An 18,440-nucleotide genomic window follows, 5' to 3' on the forward strand; every position below is an offset into this window, starting at 1 on the left:
GGCATGGGGCAGTGAAGTTGGCGACCCATGTTGGATCAGACATGGAGATAGATGAAAATTAGGAAAAAATGTTGTTCACGTAGTACTATTATCTTAATCTTTTGGTAAATTAGAAAGCAATGTTAACAATAGATGATAATTAGGAAACTTCTCAAACTTTTCATTTCTCTTTATTTTATGATATCATGTTTAAAGAATATCAACAATATTTCAATTATCAATCTGTATTTGTCTTTTTAATGGTTTTACGTCAAATGTTGACATCCGTGTCAACAATTTACGTAAACTGTTGACATCAATATCAACAGTTGACGTCAATTGTTGACATCAATGTCAACAAACAGAGAGCTCATACATCACAGATGTCAACAGTTGACGTCAACTGTTGACATCAGTGTCAACAATTGACGTCAACTGTTGACATCAATGTCAACAAACAGAGACCTCATAAATCACAGATGTCAACAGTTGACGTATTGTTGACGTCAATGTCAACAATTAACATCAATTGTTGACGTCAATGTCAACGATTAACATCAACTGTTGACATCAATGTCAACAATTTACGTCAATTGTTGACATCTTTAGTTAATTCTCATTTAAATAAACATTTACCAACATTCGAACAGCATATGAAGTGTATTTTTCTGCTCTGGCTCGGTATTCTTTTGTCAAAATGGTTTGTGTATTTGCCGCAGCTTCCCGACGCTCATAAAACCATCTCATACTTCGCTCTCTCAGCCAATCCATCAATTTTGAAACTGGAAATTGTTTCACCTTTACATTTCATGCATTTAATGACTCCGCATTGTTGTTCGTCATGATACCATACCTCTTTGCCCTGAACGTACACCTTGCCCATCTTTGGTACCCGACATCATTGGCTAAGTAGCGACGTATTTCAGGATTTTCAGCGTCCAACATGACCATAAAACTTTCAAATTCCCGCTGAGTGTATGCTTTTGCGGCACCGTAAAATTTCAACTTCACCTCCTTCGTGATCCCCTTGAAAGTAGTCTTCAAATTACCGTGTAGATGGAACATGCAAAAACCATGATCACAATTTGGAAATACCGTCTTGAGGCCATTGATTATACCAGCATGTCTATCGGATACAAATACTTGTTGCTCCCGTTCCCCAATTGCGTCCTTTAATTTTTCAAAGAAGTAAATCCAAGCCTCGTTAGATTTTGAAGGTTCAAGACTGTAGGCTAGTGGAAAAACCTACTTGTTTCCGTCCATCCCACATGCCGTATATAACGTCCCTTTGTAATAATTCTTCAAATGCGTACCATCAACAATAATAATAGGCCTTACGTACTTCCACCCCGTTCTCCATGGCCCGAGTGACATGAAAAAACTTACAAATACACCGCCATCACCAGTGACAAGGTCAAAAAAAGAACCCGGATTCTTAGTCTCGATCATGTACCTTAGCTTAGGCAAGAACTTGTACGAGTCTTTCGAATTGCCGTAGAGGGACTTTAGAGCCTCTTCTATGGACCGCCAAGCCTTTTTGTAAGACATAGACACTCCGTAATCCATTTGCATGTAATTCCTTATCTCTTTTGGTTTGCTCATTCCCACGGTTGGATCAATACACTTATGCTTAACCATCTCTCCTATTAACGAAGCTGTTGCTTGAGGGTGACGTCCTTGCCTTAAGTTTAGGGGACAAGCGTGCTCATTGTCAAATCTAAAATATGAAAATTACACAATTAGTTTCAAAACACAAATGTCAACTGTTGATTTTAGAGTTATCACCTGTTGACATTAATTGTTGACATCAATTGTTGACTTCTGTGAGATATTCGCTCTCAATCAAAAGAAGGAAAATAATTCACCGACGTCAACAATTGATGTCAACAGTGTTGTCAATGGTGCCCACAAGAAGAGTTGTAATCTTTATATTCTACATTTGATGTAATAAAGTCTCATGAAGACTCTTGCTTGTAATTGCTTATTCATTAATAAAAAGTTGAAACGTTCATTCAATCTTCCTTGTTTGAAGCTTTATGATAAAACCTTAGTCTTTAGTCCATAAACAAACTAAACAACTTACGAAGAGACAAATGTAGATTTGCATGAACAAACTCTTCGTAGTTTGCTTAAAACGATATATTCGCAATCTAAGGGTCAAAGGACTATTGACCTCAGTATGATTGTTAGAAGAATCTATGATGTCTGGTTATGAGGCATTGAGAGTTGGGGACTCTATAGTTCTTCTAGGTATCTTCCGAAGGTACTGAATTGACCAGTGCACTTCTAGAGACAAGATAAGAACAAACCATTTAACCTCTTATGTCTCGAAGTAACTACGTATGAATTGCATCGTGCTTACCTTAATCCTGAAATGAGACATGTCATTTCACACCTTAGTATTCTCATTTGAGAAAGTCAGAGTTTGGACTCACTATGTGATTCCGAACAAGGCCTATTGGTGAAGTACTAAGTTGTGAGAATGTCATGAGTAACTTTGTGAAGTTCTCATAGATATGGAATTCATGTACAAGATTGCTGAAATGCAATGTATATCACCTCATGCTTTGTTCCTTGGAGTGTGAATAAATGAACTGGCCAGTGTCCAAATTGAGTCTTGACTCTTTTGGATGAAACAATGTGACTTGTTAGCTCATCGTCAATACATTGTTTCTAACTTATTCACAAGCGACAAAGGAGTTGAGGAAATAATAGCTAGAAGGGTAAAATGGTAATTTTGTAAATCCCGACTAGCTAATGATATTCATGAAGGGTAAACACTGATAATATTCTGTGGATCCGCTCATTACAATTAGGTTGAATTCTCGAGTAGAAAATAAATTCATTTGAACCGAGAGATTTTCAGTGTCAACTCTTTAGTGGAGTCAGTTGACATTAAGCTAAACTTGGAAAAGGTTTGTGAACTTTTGAGTCCAAGTATTTTAGCTCAAGCTTTGTTCATTTGGATCCATGAGGTCACTGTCACGAATCACATCGATTAGGAATAGTAAAACTGGAAGCTAAGTCAAAACAAGAACGAAAATTGTCAAAAGGGTATTTTTGTCTTTTGAGACATAGGATGAAATGAATGTCAATAAATTTATTGACATGGTCATTTGATGACAAGTAACACTCGGCCATAATAAGATTAATTGGGCCTTGTGAATTAATTTCATTTCATAAGAATTTTATTGAAAATTCTTAATGGGCATTTTTCATGTTGTCATGAACAAGTGGAAAAGCTTCTAGAAGGCCTTTCTTGAATGAGATAGGCGCCCAACATACCCAAGAGATAGAGAGAATATTTTGTGCATAAATGTATGAAGATACTTGCCAAAAGAAAAAGAGGAAACAAATTTCCTCTAAGGGAAATGAGGTAGGCGCCCAAGTTGAGAAAGAAGCAAGACAAGGAACAAAAAAGGAAAAAATCCAAGGCTTAATGAAGCCTACCTTGGCCGAGTATGTCATAGAGGAAAAGAGGAAATTGGCTCATGAATATGTGATATTCTATAGAAGAGGAAACTACCTTATTGAAGGTAAAACCTCTCCTATAAATAGGAGCCTCATTCTTCTCATTTTTCTCATTCCACATAAGTTAGAGATTGAGAGCCTCTCTCTCTAGATCTTGTGGCCGCCCCTCTCCTCTCTCTCTCTAGTCAATTTCGTTTTATTGTTTTGGCACCTAGGTCCTCATTTGACCTAGAGTTTAGCTCTGCGACTTCAAGACTCGTTCTTAAGTCGTAGTGTTTAAAAGTGCCCACTCACTGATTCCTTTTATTTCGAGTGATTTAGTGATAGAAACCATCGTGGTTGCTCGAGTTGCCGAGGAAAGAAAGAGAGACGTGCTGCGAGGAGACGAGCGTTGCAAACTTTCCAAAAGCTTCTCAAAGTTCAAGCTTCAAGAAAGGTTAGTAAATTTATTATATGCTCATTATAGTTTTTATTATATGTACTTGCTCTTTGTCTAGGTTAGTAAAAACCGTTTTACTTGAAAAAGAAAATTTTTAAATTTCAGCCGCTTTGCGAAGCGTTAAACTTTTTCTTAAAACCTAGATCAATTCCATCAAACAGTTGACGTCAATTGTTGACATCTGTGAATTATTTGCCTTCTGTTGACTGAGAGGAAATATCTCACAGATGTCAACAATTGACGTCAACAATTGATGTCAACAGTTGATAACTCTAATTCAAATTCATAATTCAACAAAGAGTTTACCTTCTAATTTGAAATATGGGTGTGTTTTCCTTTCTCACAGCTCGAACAGCCCATTTACAATGCTCTCCCGGACAAACAACGTGCAAGGTGTTTTTGTCCGAGCTCTTTGTCATATACGAGAAGTTGTTGCTTATGGCGAACAATATCAAGTGTTTCGTTAAAGTCTTTTTATTCGAGTACAATGCATAACGCTCAATAAATACAGGGGAATCACCATCCAAAATAAGGGTGTCCTCTCTCGTAGTAGACGAACTTGGCACACTATGTGGAGGGGACAGTGGAGGACTTGTTCTTCGCGGTGGAGAAGGGGAGTTTCGTGGTGGTGGAGGGGGGGAGTTTTGTGGTGGTTGAGGAGGGGAGTTTTGTCGTGGTGGAGACATAGAGTTTCGTGGTGGTTGAGGAGGGGAGTTTCGTCGTGGTGGAGACATAGAGTTTCGTGGTGGTTGAGGAGGGGAGTTTCGTCGTGGTGGAGACATAGAGTTTCGTGGTGGTTGAGGAGGGGAGTTTCGTCGTGGTGGAGACATAGAGTTTCGTGGTGGTTGAGGAGGGAAGTTTCGTCGTGGTGGAGGAGGAGTTGGGTTTCGTGGTGGGAAGCCTTGTCGTTGTTGTTGTGTCTCATTGTCTGACAACCTAATGTCATCCAATCCTAATGTAGAACGAATTGCCGATTCATGAGTTGGGACCGAATCACACTCATCCTCGGGTATTGATGGCATAAGGGGATTTCCGTCACAACCACTATCAAGGCTGTTGCGAGTGGATCCAACTCTTGAAGAATCAAGCCTCGATGGTTTTTCTTTTATTTCCAATATCAATTGTAATTTCTCCGTGTCATCTTCCCTCCTTCTTCTCAAGTATAAATAACCTTTCAGCGTGTCGTCGTTGGTTATCTCAATAGGTATCATTGCACCAGCCATCGCATAGGAAACGTCAATTGTATGGGTAGATGGTGATTTGCGCAAATACGCGTAAATTATTTGCATCAAACTAGCGAAGCTCACTTCAGACGGCACCATAATTCCGAAAGATCCTTTCTCATGATACCGACCAAGTTCAACCCAAGTACCACTATGCTTGAATAATAAATAAATTTTCGTCATCACTGCATACAAATAAACAAAGGTAAGTTAGTAACTGTTGACTTCAGATGTCAACAGTTGATCTCTAAATCTCAACCGTAGACGTCAACTGTTGACGTTAATGTCAACAATTTACGTCAACAATTGACGTCAACTGTTGACATCTAATGTCAACAACTGATGAACTTCGATGACATTACTATCAACGAAGTTCATGAGTTGTTGACATCATATGTCAACAGTTGCGTCAACTGTTGACATCTGATGTCAAAAACTCATGAACTTCGCCTAAAAACAAGAGAAAACAATAAAAATTGCCCAGAACAAAAATAGTCTCTTTTTTTCAATCTCAAACATATCCAGAATAAACATACCCAAAAACCAAAGAAAAGTTTGATAAAACAAAAAACAAAACAAAACTAACCTTGAGTCCGGATCTATGAGCTTTGGTCGTGTTTCCTTGAGCGTGTCGAAGGGTGAGCTCAAAGTTGAATGAGAGAGAGAGAGAGAGTGGGACTGGTCGTGAAGGATTCGGGTTCGGGGTGGGTCTCGGTCGCGATTCAGGGAAGAAGAAAGAGAGTATCGAGAGGGTGAGTTTGGGTGAGGTCTGAGTGAGTTCGACTGAGAGAGGGTTTCTCAAACTACACTTACACGGTTATGGGGAGAGAGAGAGAGAGAGAGAGAGAGAGAGAGAGAGAGAGAGAGAGAGAGAAAGAGCGATAAATAATTTTGAATAAAAAATAGAAATTTTAATTTGGAATGATATTAAATGGAGGAATTGCCATAACTACCACCAACTCAATCCAATAATCCACCAAACAATAATTTTGGCCAAATATACCACTTGCCTCTATGTGTAAAACCCTAAATACCCTTAAAAAAATTATTCTTTACATTTTATCATTTAATTCTTTCTCTCTCTCTCTCTCTCTCTCTCTCTCTCTCTCTCTCTCTCTCCCTAACGTCTGATACATTTCCAAAATCTCATCACTCAAACCCACCCAAAATCAAAACCATTCTTCTTCTTTGAACCACGATCGAAATCCTTGCCCAAACATTTCAGCGAACGAAACTCTTTTTCTTCTCCATGAATCTCTTCTCCTTCTCCACGAATCTCTTCTCCTTGCCCGGATTCTACTTGGTTAGTTTCAGCGAATCTCTTTGCCAAAGACTCTACTTGGTTAGTTTTAATGTTTTTTCTTACCATTTATTTCGTTTTTGTGTATGTTTATTCTGGGTATGTTTAAATTTGGGACAAAAATAAGGTTTTCGTGATTCTGGGTAATTTTTGAAGTTGTTCAGCGAAGTTCGTAAGTTTCGTCAGATGTCAACAGTTGACGTCAACAGTTGACATCAATTGTTGACATCTTATGGCAACATTTGATGTCATATGTTGACAAATGTTGACATATATTGTTGATGTATAGTGTCAACAGTTGACATCAACTGTTGACGTCAACTGTTGACATCTGATGTCAACAATTACTAACTTTGGATTTCTTCTTGATTTGTACAGTGATGGCGGAAATTTATTTATTATTCAAGCACAGTAGTACTTGGATTGAACCTGGTCGGTATCATGAGAAAGGATATTTCGGAATTATGGTGTCGTCTGAAGCGAACTTCGCTAGCTTTGTTCAATACGTACCCTTATGCCATCGAATCCCCTTATGTCATCAATACTCGAGGAAGGGTGTGATTCGGTCCCAACTCATGAATCGGCAATTCGTTCTACATTAGGATTGGATGACTACTTTTTTAATTCTTTGTTCAAACTACTTTTTTTTTATTATGCTTTGTTCATACTACTTTTGTTTAAGAGTCTATTTGTTTAATTCATTATGCTTTTGTTCAAACTACTTTTGTTAAAGAGAATCCAGACTACTTGTTGACGTCAACTGTTGACGTTGATGTCAACAATTGACGTCAACTGTTGACATCAATGTCAACATCATCAATATCAACAATTGACGTCAACTGTTGATATCAATATGAACAATTGACATCAATTGTTGATATCAATGCCAACAGCATGAATGTTAACAATTGACGTCAACTGTTGATACCAATGTTAACAATTGACGTCAACTGTTGATATCAATGTCAACAATTGACGTCAATTGTTGACATCAATGTCAATAAACAGAGAGCTCATAAATCACAGATGTCAACAGTTGACGTCAACTGTTGAAATTGATGTCAACAATTTACGTCAAAACCATTAAAAACAACTACAAATTGATATATTGTTGATATTCATTAAACATGCTATCAAAAGCATACCAAAAGAATAAGATACGAGTAGTACGTGAACAACATTGCTATCAAAAGCATACCAAAAGATTAAGATAAAAGTAGTATGTGAAACACATTGCTATCTATTGTTTACATTGTTTCCTAATTGTCATAAATCTCCATGTCCGATCCAACATGGGTCGCTAACTTCACTGCCCCGTGCCGGTATAAGTCGATCGTGAACTTTTGCCGGTGCATGTACATCTCCTCTTGTTTGACATCTTGCAGAGAGCTCAAAAATCACATATGTCACAGATGTTAACAATTGACGTCAACAGTTGACATTGACGTCAACAGTTGACATTGACGTCAACAGTTGACATTGACGTCAATTGTTGACATTAATGTCAACGGTTGATGTCAATTGTTGACATTGATGTCAACTGTTGACATTGATGTCAACTGTTGACATTGATGTCAACAATTAACGTCATCCGTTGACATCAATGTTAACAATTGACATCAACTGTAGACATCAATGTCAACAATTGACGTTAATGTCAGCAATTGATGTCTACAGTTGACGTCAATTGTTGATCAATTGACGTCAACTATTGACATCAATGTCAACAATTGACGTAAACTGTTGACATCAATGTCATCAATTGACGTCAAAACCATTAAAAAACAACAATAGAATTGATTGTCGTACCTGATCGCCAAGCCATTCTTCTTCGGTCCAGAGTTCTTAGTAAAATTTCTTCAATTTGATTTCAACTTCTGTGAAATTCCATCCCTATGACAATTTATCTTCTAGTGGCTTGTACCAACACCTTTCCTCATCTTTCTTCTTCAACAATCCAAACTTCAGCAAACTCTCCATTACAGTGACGTCCTCAATAAATTTCTGCCATCACTGCGTACAAATCAAGAAGAAATCCAAAGTTAGTAATTGTTGACATCAGATTTCAACTGTTGACATTATACATCAGCAATATATGTCAACAGATGACATCAACTGTTGACATAAGATGTCAACAATTGATGTCAACTGTTGACATAAGATGTCAACAAATTGATGTCAACTGTTGACATGAGATGTCAACGAATGATGTCAACTGTTGATGTCAACTGTTGACATCAACTGTTGACGTCAACTGTTGACATCTGAAGAAACTTACGAACTTCGCTGAACAACTTCAAAAATTACCCAGAATCACGAAAACCTTATTTTTGCCCCAAATTTAAACATACCCAGAATAAACATACACAAAAACGAAATAAATTATAAGAAAAAACATTAAAACTAACCAAGTAGAGTCTTTAGCAAAGAGATTCGCTGAAACTAACCAAGTAGAATCCGGGCAAGGAGAAGAGATTCGTGGAAAAGGAGAAGAGATTCGTGGAGAAGAAAAAGAGTTTCGTTCGCTGAAATGTTTGGGCAAGGATTTCGATCGTGGTTCAAAGAAGAAGAATGGTTTTGATTTTGGGTGGGTTTGAGTGATGAGATTTTGAAAATGTATCAGACGCTAGGGAGAGAGAGAGAGAGAGAGAGAGAGAGAGAGAGAGAGAGAGAGAGAGAGAGCGAAAGAATTAAATGATAAAATATAAAGAATAATTTTTTTAATGGTATTTAGGGTTTTACACATAGAGACAAGTGGTATGTTTGGCCAAAATTATTGTTTGGTGGATTATTGGAAATTGTTATTGAGTTGGTGGTAGTTATGGCAATTCCTCTATTAAATGAGGTAGGTGTGAAATTGAAAGAAAGGTTGATGATATATTTGGTTGTTCACTTTGAGACAACTTGTATTTTTTGTCAAAATTATACTTTGGTGGATTTTTGGAAAAAATTATTGATATGGTGGTAGTTTGAGCAATTTCTCATTAATTAAACGTTGACTAATTTGTCAAAATTAAATTTCTCAAGCTCTATTTTTTATTTAATTATTCGGCTTTCAAAATAAAGGAATATTATCACAACTGTGATTCATATATTCTTGTTAACGTGAAGATTCAATTACACTTTGTGATCAATCTTGTTGATTTCAACAGATCGATGTTGATTAAAAAAATACCAGTTGTCAATTATTCATATCTTATTTCAATCATAAAGTGCTTATCAGTTTGTGACCCATTTGCATACCAATAATTCAATAAAAGTTATTGAAAGATTGGCACATTTATGACAGGAAATAGATGTTTGTATTATTTTCTACATTTTCTTTAGCTAGAAAAAAAAAGCCGTCTATATATTTTTGCACCCCTATGCGCAGTTCGACGATAATTACACGGTCATGAAACTTAAACACATCATATTAGATTGTTTTTTCTTTCATTTTTTTATTTTTTATTTTTTATTTCTGGACCCCAGACTGATTTAAATTTATAGATAGTCACTGACGACAGTCCCAATTTGAATTAAAAAAAAAATCATCACGTTTATACCCTGCTGTGCAATCAGTTTGTAATATGTCTAGTAATAAGCTATTATAACAATTCATATTATAGTTTCTTTTCTTCCATCCTTCTATTTAAAACTTGGAAACTTCATTACCCCAAGAATTATAATTAATCAAAGTAGAGGATTAAACAGAATTAATTATAAAATACATATGAGGCCATTTTATTCATAAAGCTCTCTCACTCACACGTGTACACTTTAACATATACTTCATATAAGAAGTAATTATTTTGTGAACATCATGGTTAAGGAAGCTCTTGCCTGATCTCACTTTCCCTAATTATTGGATACCATTTCTATAGCACCTCCGTACCCGAGTTTTCTTCCTCCACCGAATGCATACTTCTTCTCCTTTGACTGTAAGATGGTATATATATATATATATACATAAATTGTGAAAATTTATGGTTAAAAAGCAGATCAAAGGTTATCAAATGACGTGTTGACCAGAAAGCCCACACATATTGTTCACTGAAACCTCATGTGCTATCTGATAGAACAAGATTTCGTGTGTATGTTTTTACATACCTTTAATTCTGGGTCGCACAATTCAACGCATATACCGTGAAGATTATACCAGCAGCATTCTGCATGTATGAAAAATAATTTATTTTTGTAAATGTTGACTTGCTATTTCAAATCATGTATAGAGCTAAAATAATTAATGAAGAATAACGTTGATATGGAGCCACACATCATGTTTTCTTACATCGAGCCACAAAAATATTGTTTGCTTCATCATCATAGAAAATGAGTCCTTAGTTTACATAGTACCACAAAAGTGTTTATCAACTACAGTTTTTATTTATTTTTATGTTTTTTAATTTTTAAGATTACGGTTTTGTCTTAAATTAGAGTCTGTTGAAACAGACTACGGTCATCATATTTTTTACAATTATTAGACTCCAGTCAGATTTAAAACTGGAGTTATTCGCTTTATATCCACTACAGTCGCTATAAAAATATAGTGTAAACAAGAAATTTCCTGGTACCTATTTTTACTCTGCTTCATATTGTTATCAAAGATTGTTCGCATGATTTTGTCTAGTCCTAATCTTGTATCGAACTCGCAGCTGAGCCGAAGAAGATCCTCGATCTGATATGTTGTAGTTCAATCGGCAATGGCTTAGGGATTCATACGTTTCTTTTTCAGGTTCTATCAGAGAGAGAGAGAGAGAGAGAGAGAGAGTTCAATCGGTGATGGCTTTGGGATTCAATCATTAAGGCTGAGCCGAAGAAGATCCTTGATCTGATTTTGGTAAGCATTCTATTTCACTCATGTATTTAGCTTACTTTGTTCTTTGCAACTATCTAGATATTTGCTCTACTTTTATTTTGTAATGCTTTATTGTCGTGCACTTAACTCGACCTTGGCACCATTATGTGTGTATGTGTGTGCCTTGATGGATACTCATTCCCAATGTTTCTATGTAATTAGTTTCAAGTTGTTCCACTAGAGCTGATTATTTTACTATATCCTTTGTCAGTAGCAGGTATAAGACACAATGTATGGTAGGTTTATTTCTCTGTAGTAGAGTGATATTTATGACTTGGTGATTTCTTAGCAGGTGTATTTATGTTATGCAGTCAGTATAAATGATATCAATTTTATTCTTCGAGTCTAATTGTTCTTGCTGAGCTTTTTTTTTTTTAATGAGAATCAATCTGGTTTATGAATTGTAGTAAATTAATCTGAAGCATTTAAAGTGTAATGGATATTGACAGGGAGCTTTCGAAGAAAGTGGCCATAAAAAAAACAACGTGTGGTGGAGATTGAGCGGGGTGATGGACGTATAGCTACACGTCGTGTTCCAAATAACTCAAGGTCTCTTCCAAGGCTTGGAATGGCAGGAGCTTCATTGATTTATTTCTGCCACCGAGTCAACTCTCCACAGCTTGCAGAAGTTGCGGCTAATACAAGGGGTGTTCTATGGCTCAAGACTTGAAGTGGAGGAAGGTGCTCATTTAGTGAGTTTTCTTTTGTAAATTGTAATGATCTTTTTGACGATTTCATTAAATATGAGATTATGTATTGTATTTTGTTTTGTTATGTTTTGAATTTATATAAGCATAAATTTTTATAGAAAAACTTGAATAATAAAATGTATTGCCCTATAGAAAAAGTAGTCTTAAATAACCAAATACGTAAGGACTCCACATTAATAATGATGTCGTATGATTTGACTACCACCAAACTCGGTAGCTCATAATATATATTAATTGAATAAAATAAAACTACTTTCTAACATTGTAGTTTTTATTGATGAGATCAATATACACTACATATGCTACAATATGTATGAATTTAATAACATGTTTTCGCTACGGTTTTATAAGTGTAAACAAACTACGTAAAAAAATTTGAGTCGTGTGCAAAGTGAAAAGATTTGGATACGATAGATGTCATAACGAAAATCATAATAGTCTGGATTTGATAAATGTTTTTGTGGTAGTTTATAGTAAGGGAAAATGACACAAATATACCCTGTGTTTTAGTGAAATGTCGAGTTTAACCTTTGGTTTTCAAAAATGTCGAGTTCATACCTTCTGTTTAACTAAAATGACGAAATTATACCATCATTTTAACTAAAATGACGTAATTATACCATGAAATAGACAACAGCACCAAAAATCTTCTTTTTATTGAATTTTCATTGACGTTGACTAAAACATTTATATATAAACACCAATTATCTTTATTCATTCACGTCATATATGTAATTTATTTAAAAACTAAAAAATAAACAACAGTCTTTTAGTCGTGAAAAACACAAAAAGATGCAAATGGGTAAAAATTGACAGTTGATAGTTATCAAAATCAAAAATTCGAACATATAATCAAGGATTTAAAGTTGCAATTCGAACACGGAATGAAATAATCTATTTCGAGATATGAATTTTATTATTTAATTTCAATTTAAGCCTAATTTTATTTTAAAATTGAGAATTTGAAAATTAGGTTACTGGTTTCGATTTGATTCGGTTTTTCTTATATAAGAGTTAACATCAATGATAGGGAGATTTGTGATACTGTTATCCATTTCAGTATATAATTGTGTCATTTTAGTTAAACAGATTTTATTATTTCGTTATTTTAGTTAAACATAAGGTATGAACTCGACATTTTTGAAAACCAAAGGTTAAACTCGACATTTCACCAAAACAGAGGGTATATATGTTATTTTCCCTTATAGTAATTAATGAAAAATACTATTTAGATGGAAAGCCGCATAAAAATGGTAAAAATAATACGAACCTTGGGTTTTAACCTTGTTCATCTCAACAACTTCTGAAGATGACACAGAAACATCAGCTCTCGCTTGATCAACTGTAAGGATGAGAAATTTCATGTTCTGTTAGTTAAGCCACATAAATATTGTTTAATCCATCAACGTAAAATGATAACAATTTTTTTATTTTGTTATAAAAATAGATTCAAGGATACGATTACGAACCATTGGTTTTCTTCTCTGAAGACATGGGAAGAGCAGCTACGATATCGCCTAGCAAAAAAAACATCATGAACTCATGTTTTCATTCTTCAGTGTTTCAAATAATTAATATATATGAATAAGATTCGGGTAGTATGTGTTTATATAAACCTTGAATTATGTTAACGTCGCACCATTCGTCGCAATCAAGTGGAAAACCACTGTATCCTCCGCAGCAGTACTCGCCAACCTTAGTCACGTGACCAACTGCAAGCATTGTTTTGTTACGCTAAGCCGGCCAACAATTATTTTTTATTTTGATCATGGTAAAAATATGTTATCTGTCTTCTAATAAGAGTCGTTAATTAAAAGAATTCTTTTTTATTAAGATAGAGCCAGTCACCACGTAAAATTGGTTTTCGTTCTAGTATAAAAATTGAATTGTCGTTGCACTTCTAAATTAAGTGATACGAACCTTGGACTTCATCAACATTAATCTTCGCAGTAGCTGCTGAAGATACGACAAGAAGAGAAGCAAAGAGAAGACCAAACAAAATAATATCTCTTGAATACATGTTTCAGTCTTCAATGTTTACTGTGACAACCTTGGGTTCTCACGAGGGGTATTTATAGCTACGGCGAGAGTGGTATGAAATACACAAATTCGTGGATGAGGAGCGTTAACTCTCATAAAATAAACATCAATATTTTATTAAGGCACACTACAATATTGGTAGATGAGATATCATTAATTCTCATGAACGTCAATAATGTATAAAAGGCACACTAGCTGCATTATTGGTGGATGAGATAGCATTATTTCACATAAACATCAATAATGTATAAAAATGGAAAAATAAAATAATAAAAGATGAGTGCATTGATTCTCATTCAGGACCACTTGCTATTAAATTATTTTCTTGCGCTTACTTGAACTGCATTTATTAATTAAAAATTTGTTGCAATTAATCAATCTTACTTATTTTAGATTGATTAACAGTACCTATTTCTTTTTACATGAGAAGATATATTTAGAAAAAATTGTTGAACTAGCCAATCTCAAACTATTACTTTTGCGAAATAGTCATAGTTTCATTTGTTTGGTAAAATAGTCATCTCTCAAAAACTTTAACCAGATGATTGATCTGGCTTCGTCCTCATCGACGGAATCGGCTTCACTCTCGCCGCCGGGGGAATCGACTTCGTCCTCATCGGTGTTGCGATTTTTCCGTACGCAAGTGCACGTAGTCGCTCAAGTAGTAGAGTTCGTAAGTACGGGTCGATCCCACGAGAAAAATGTTTAATTAAATTGACAAGATTACTAGCACGAATTGAACCCGATGATTGTGATGGTTATCAAGACGAACGAAAATTAAAAGCAATTAAAATACGGTAGATCACGATAATGAGAAAGCAAGAACTATGGCTTCACAAGTTATTCCTATGGTTTGGATTCGGGAATTAAGCACTAAACACACACTCTTATGTTTGCTAATCACGCTCACGATAATGGTAATCTAAGATTTCTCTCGAACATCTAAGAATCTAAACCTATGCCGGGATATCTTCTCTCGATCTCAACCCCTAAAAACAACGGCTAGCATTAAAAACAAGAACGTTCACACGACTCCGAAACAGCCTAGCTATGTCTAGCCTAGGAATGTATCCCGGTAAATTAATCCTTGTGCACGACTAACCTAATCTCTTCCGAGCATTAAGCAATCCTAATATCATGAACACGGTAGCTAATCGAATTCTTATATAAGAGTTAACATGAATGATAGGGAGATTTGTGATACTGTTATCCATTTCAGGGTATAATTGTGTCATTTTAGTTAAACAGATTGTATTATTTCGTCATTTTAGTTAAACATAAGGTATGAACTCGATATTTTTGAAAACCAAAGGTTAAACTCGACATTTCACTAAAACAGATGGTATATATGTTATTTTCCCTTATAGTAATTAATGAAAAATACTATTTAGATGGAAAGCCGCATAAAAATGGTAAAAATAATACGAACCTTGGGTTTTAACCTTGTTCATCTCAACAACTTCTGAAGATGACACAGAAACATCAGCTCTCTCTTGATCAACTGTAAGGATGAGAAATTTCATGTTCTGTTAGTTAAGCCACATAAATATTGTTTAATCCATCAACGTAAAATGATAACAATTTTTTTATTTTGTTATAAAAATAGATTCAAGGATACGATTACGAACCATTGGTTTTCTTCTCTGAAGACATGGGAAGAGCAGCTACGATATCGCCTAGCAAAAAAAACCTCATGAACTCATGTTTTCATTCTTCAGTGTTTCAAATAATTAATATATATGAATAAGATTCGGGTAGTATGTGTTTATATAAACCTTGAATTATGTTAACGTCGCACCATTCGTCGCAATCAAGTGGAAAACCACTGTATCCACCGCAGCAGTACTCGCCAACCTTAGTCACGTGACCAACTGCAAGCATTGTTTTGTTACGCTAAGCCGGCCAACAATTATTTTTTATTTTGATCATGGTAAAAATATGTTATCTGTCTTCTAATAAGAGTCGTTAATTAAAAGAATTCTTTTTTATTAAGATAGAGCCAGTCACCACGTAAAATTGGTTTTCGTTCTAGTATAAAAATTGAATTGTCGTTGCACTTCTAAATTAAGTGATACGAACCTTGGACTTCATCAACATTAATCTTCGCAGTAGCTGCTGAAGATACGACAAGAAGAGAAGCAAAGAGAAGACCAAACAAAATAATATCTCTTGAATACATGTTTCAGTCTTCAATGTTTACTGTGACAACCTTGGGTTCTCACGAGGGGTATTTATAGCTACGGCGAGAGTGGTATGAAATACACAAATTCGTGGATGAGGAGCGTTAACTCTCATAAAATAAACATCAATATTTTATTAAGGCACACTACAATATTGGTAGATGAGATATCATTAATTCTCATGAACGTCAATAATGTATAAAAGGCACACTAGCTGCATTATTGGTGGATGAGATAGCATTATTTCACATAAACATCAATAATGTATAAAAATGGAAAAATAAAATAATAAAAGATGAGTGCATTGATTCTCATTCAGGACCACTTGCTATTAAATTATTTTCTTGCGCTTACTTGAACTGCATTTATTAATTAAAAATTTGTTGCAATTAATCAATCTTACTTATTTTAGATTGATTAACAGTACCTATTTCTTTTTACATGAGAAGATATATTTAGAAAAAATTGTTGAACTAGCCAATCTCAAACTATTACTTTTGCGAAATAGTCATAGTTTCATTTGTTTGGTAAAATAGTCATCTCTCAAAAACTTTAACCAGATGATTGATCTGGCTTCGTCCTCATCGACGGAATCGGCTTCACTCTCGCCGCCGGGGGAATCGACTTCGTCCTCATCGGTGTTGCGATTTTTCCGTACGCAAGTGCACGTAGTCGCTCAAGTAGTAGAGTTCGTAAGTACGGGTCGATCCCACGAGAAAAATGTTTAATTAAATTGACAAGATTACTAGCACGAATTGAACCCGATGATTGTGATGGTTATCAAGACGAACGAAAATTAAAAGCAATTAAAATACGGTAGATCACGATAATGAGAAAGCAAGAACTATGGCTTCACAAGTTATTCCTATGGTTTGGATTCGGGAATTAAGCACTAAACACACACTCTTATGTTTGCTAATCACGCTCACGATAATGGTAATCTAAGATTTCTCTCGAACATCTAAGAATCTAAACCTATGCCGGGATATCTTCTCTCGATCTCAACCCCTAAAAACAACGGCTAGCATTAAAAACAAGAACGTTCACACGACTCCGAAACAGCCTAGCTATGTCTAGCCTAGGAATGTATCCCGGTAAATTAATCCTTGTGCACGACTAACCTAATCTCTTCCGAGCATTAAGCAATCCTAATATCATGAACACGGTAGCTAATCGAATTCTTATATAAGAGTTAACATGAATGATAGGGAGATTTGTGATACTGTTATCCATTTCAGGGTATAATTGTGTCATTTTAGTTAAACAGATTGTATTATTTCGTCATTTTAGTTAAACATAAGGTATGAACTCGATATTTTTGAAAACCAAAGGTTAAACTCGACATTTCACTAAAACAGATGGTATATATGTTATTTTCCCTTATAGTAATTAATGAAAAATACTATTTAGATGGAAAGCCGCATAAAAATGGTAAAAATAATACGAACCTTGGGTTTTAACCTTGTTCATCTCAACAACTTCTGAAGATGACACAGAAACATCAGCTCTCTCTTGATCAACTGTAAGGATGAGAAATTTCATGTTCTGTTAGTTAAGCCACATAAATATTGTTTAATCCATCAACGTAAAATGATAACAATTTTTTTATTTTGTTATAAAAATAGATTCAAGGATACGATTACGAACCATTGGTTTTCTTCTCTGAAGACATGGGAAGAGCAGCTACGATATCGCCTAGCAAAAAAAACCTCATGAACTCATGTTTTCATTCTTCAGTGTTTCAAATAATTAATATATATGAATAAGATTCGGGTAGTATGTGTTTATATAAACCTTGAATTATGTTAACGTCGCACCATTCGTCGCAATCAAGTGGAAAACCACTGTATCCACCGCAGCAGTACTCGCCAACCTTAGTCACGTGACCAACTGCAAGCATTGTTTTGTTACGCTAAGCCGGCCAACAATTATTTTTTATTTTGATCATGGTAAAAATATGTTATCTGTCTTCTAATAAGAGTCGTTAATTAAAAGAATTCTTTTTTATTAAGATAGAGCCAGTCACCACGTAAAATTGGTTTTCGTTCTAGTATAAAAATTGAATTGTCGTTGCACTTCTAAATTAAGTGATACGAACCTTGGACTTCATCAACATTAATCTTCGCAGTAGCTGCTGAAGATACGACAAGAAGAGAAGCAAAGAGAAGACCAAACAAAATAATATCTCTTGAATACATGTTTCAGTCTTCAATGTTTACTGTGACAACCTTGGGTTCTCACGAGGGGTATTTATAGCTACG

General features: G+C 35.1%; 2 protein-coding genes across 2 annotated transcripts; both read right to left on the bottom strand.

Moving 5' to 3' along the window:
• Positions 1 to 786: 786 nt before the first annotated feature.
• LOC149407276 (uncharacterized) lies at positions 787 to 5,112 on the bottom strand. The gene is made up of 4 exons (XM_089619715.1): positions 4,861 to 5,112; positions 4,196 to 4,359; positions 1,366 to 1,696; positions 787 to 1,149 (listed from the first exon to the last, which is right to left on the bottom strand). The coding sequence occupies exons 1-4, from the start codon at positions 5,110 to 5,112 to the stop codon at positions 787 to 789; spliced, it is 1,110 nt and encodes a 369-aa protein (XP_089475841.1).
• Positions 5,113 to 10,107: 4,995 nt separating this feature from the next.
• LOC149407277 (uncharacterized) lies at positions 10,108 to 18,431 on the bottom strand. The gene is made up of 12 exons (XM_089612495.1): positions 18,278 to 18,431; positions 17,974 to 18,069; positions 17,827 to 17,874; positions 17,628 to 17,699; positions 15,775 to 15,870; positions 15,628 to 15,675; positions 15,429 to 15,500; positions 13,576 to 13,671; positions 13,429 to 13,476; positions 13,230 to 13,301; positions 10,502 to 10,560; positions 10,108 to 10,330 (listed from the first exon to the last, which is right to left on the bottom strand). Exons 1-12 carry the CDS (start codon positions 18,375 to 18,377, stop codon positions 10,250 to 10,252), a joined length of 888 nt encoding a protein of 295 aa, XP_089468621.1. The 5' UTR covers positions 18,378 to 18,431; the 3' UTR covers positions 10,108 to 10,249.
• Between the last annotated feature and the right edge of the window lie 9 nt (positions 18,432 to 18,440).

This window comes from Urtica dioica, chromosome 1 (assembly GCF_054948205.1).
Source record: "Urtica dioica subsp. dioica isolate 48M chromosome 1, U.dioica_male_clone48M_v1_H2, whole genome shotgun sequence".
Taxonomy (NCBI): domain Eukaryota; kingdom Viridiplantae; phylum Streptophyta; class Magnoliopsida; order Rosales; family Urticaceae; genus Urtica; species Urtica dioica.

Bases quoted from the DNA above. Each gene is read 5' to 3' on its own strand.
- LOC149407276 (XM_089619715.1), bottom strand. From the start codon at position 5,112: ATGGCTGGTGCAATGATACCTATTGAGATAACCAACGACGACACGCTG. The intron at 4,360-4,860 runs GCAATTCGTTCT...TCGAATAAAAAG, and splicing joins CGGTCCCAACTCATGAATCG to ACTTTAACGAAACACTTGAT. The intron at 1,697-4,195 runs GTAAACTCTTTG...TTCATATTTTAG, and splicing joins CCCATATTTCAAATTAGAAG to ATTTGACAATGAGCACGCTT.
- LOC149407277 (XM_089612495.1), bottom strand. From the start codon at position 18,377: ATGTATTCAAGAGATATTATTTTGTTTGGTCTTCTCTTTGCTTCTCTT. The intron at 13,672-15,428 runs GTTCGTATTATT...CAATGCTTGCAG, and splicing joins GAACAAGGTTAAAACCCAAG to TTGGTCACGTGACTAAGGTT. The intron at 10,331-10,501 runs GTATGTAAAAAC...ACCATCTTACAG, and splicing joins TGTGCGACCCAGAATTAAAG to TCAAAGGAGAAGAAGTATGC.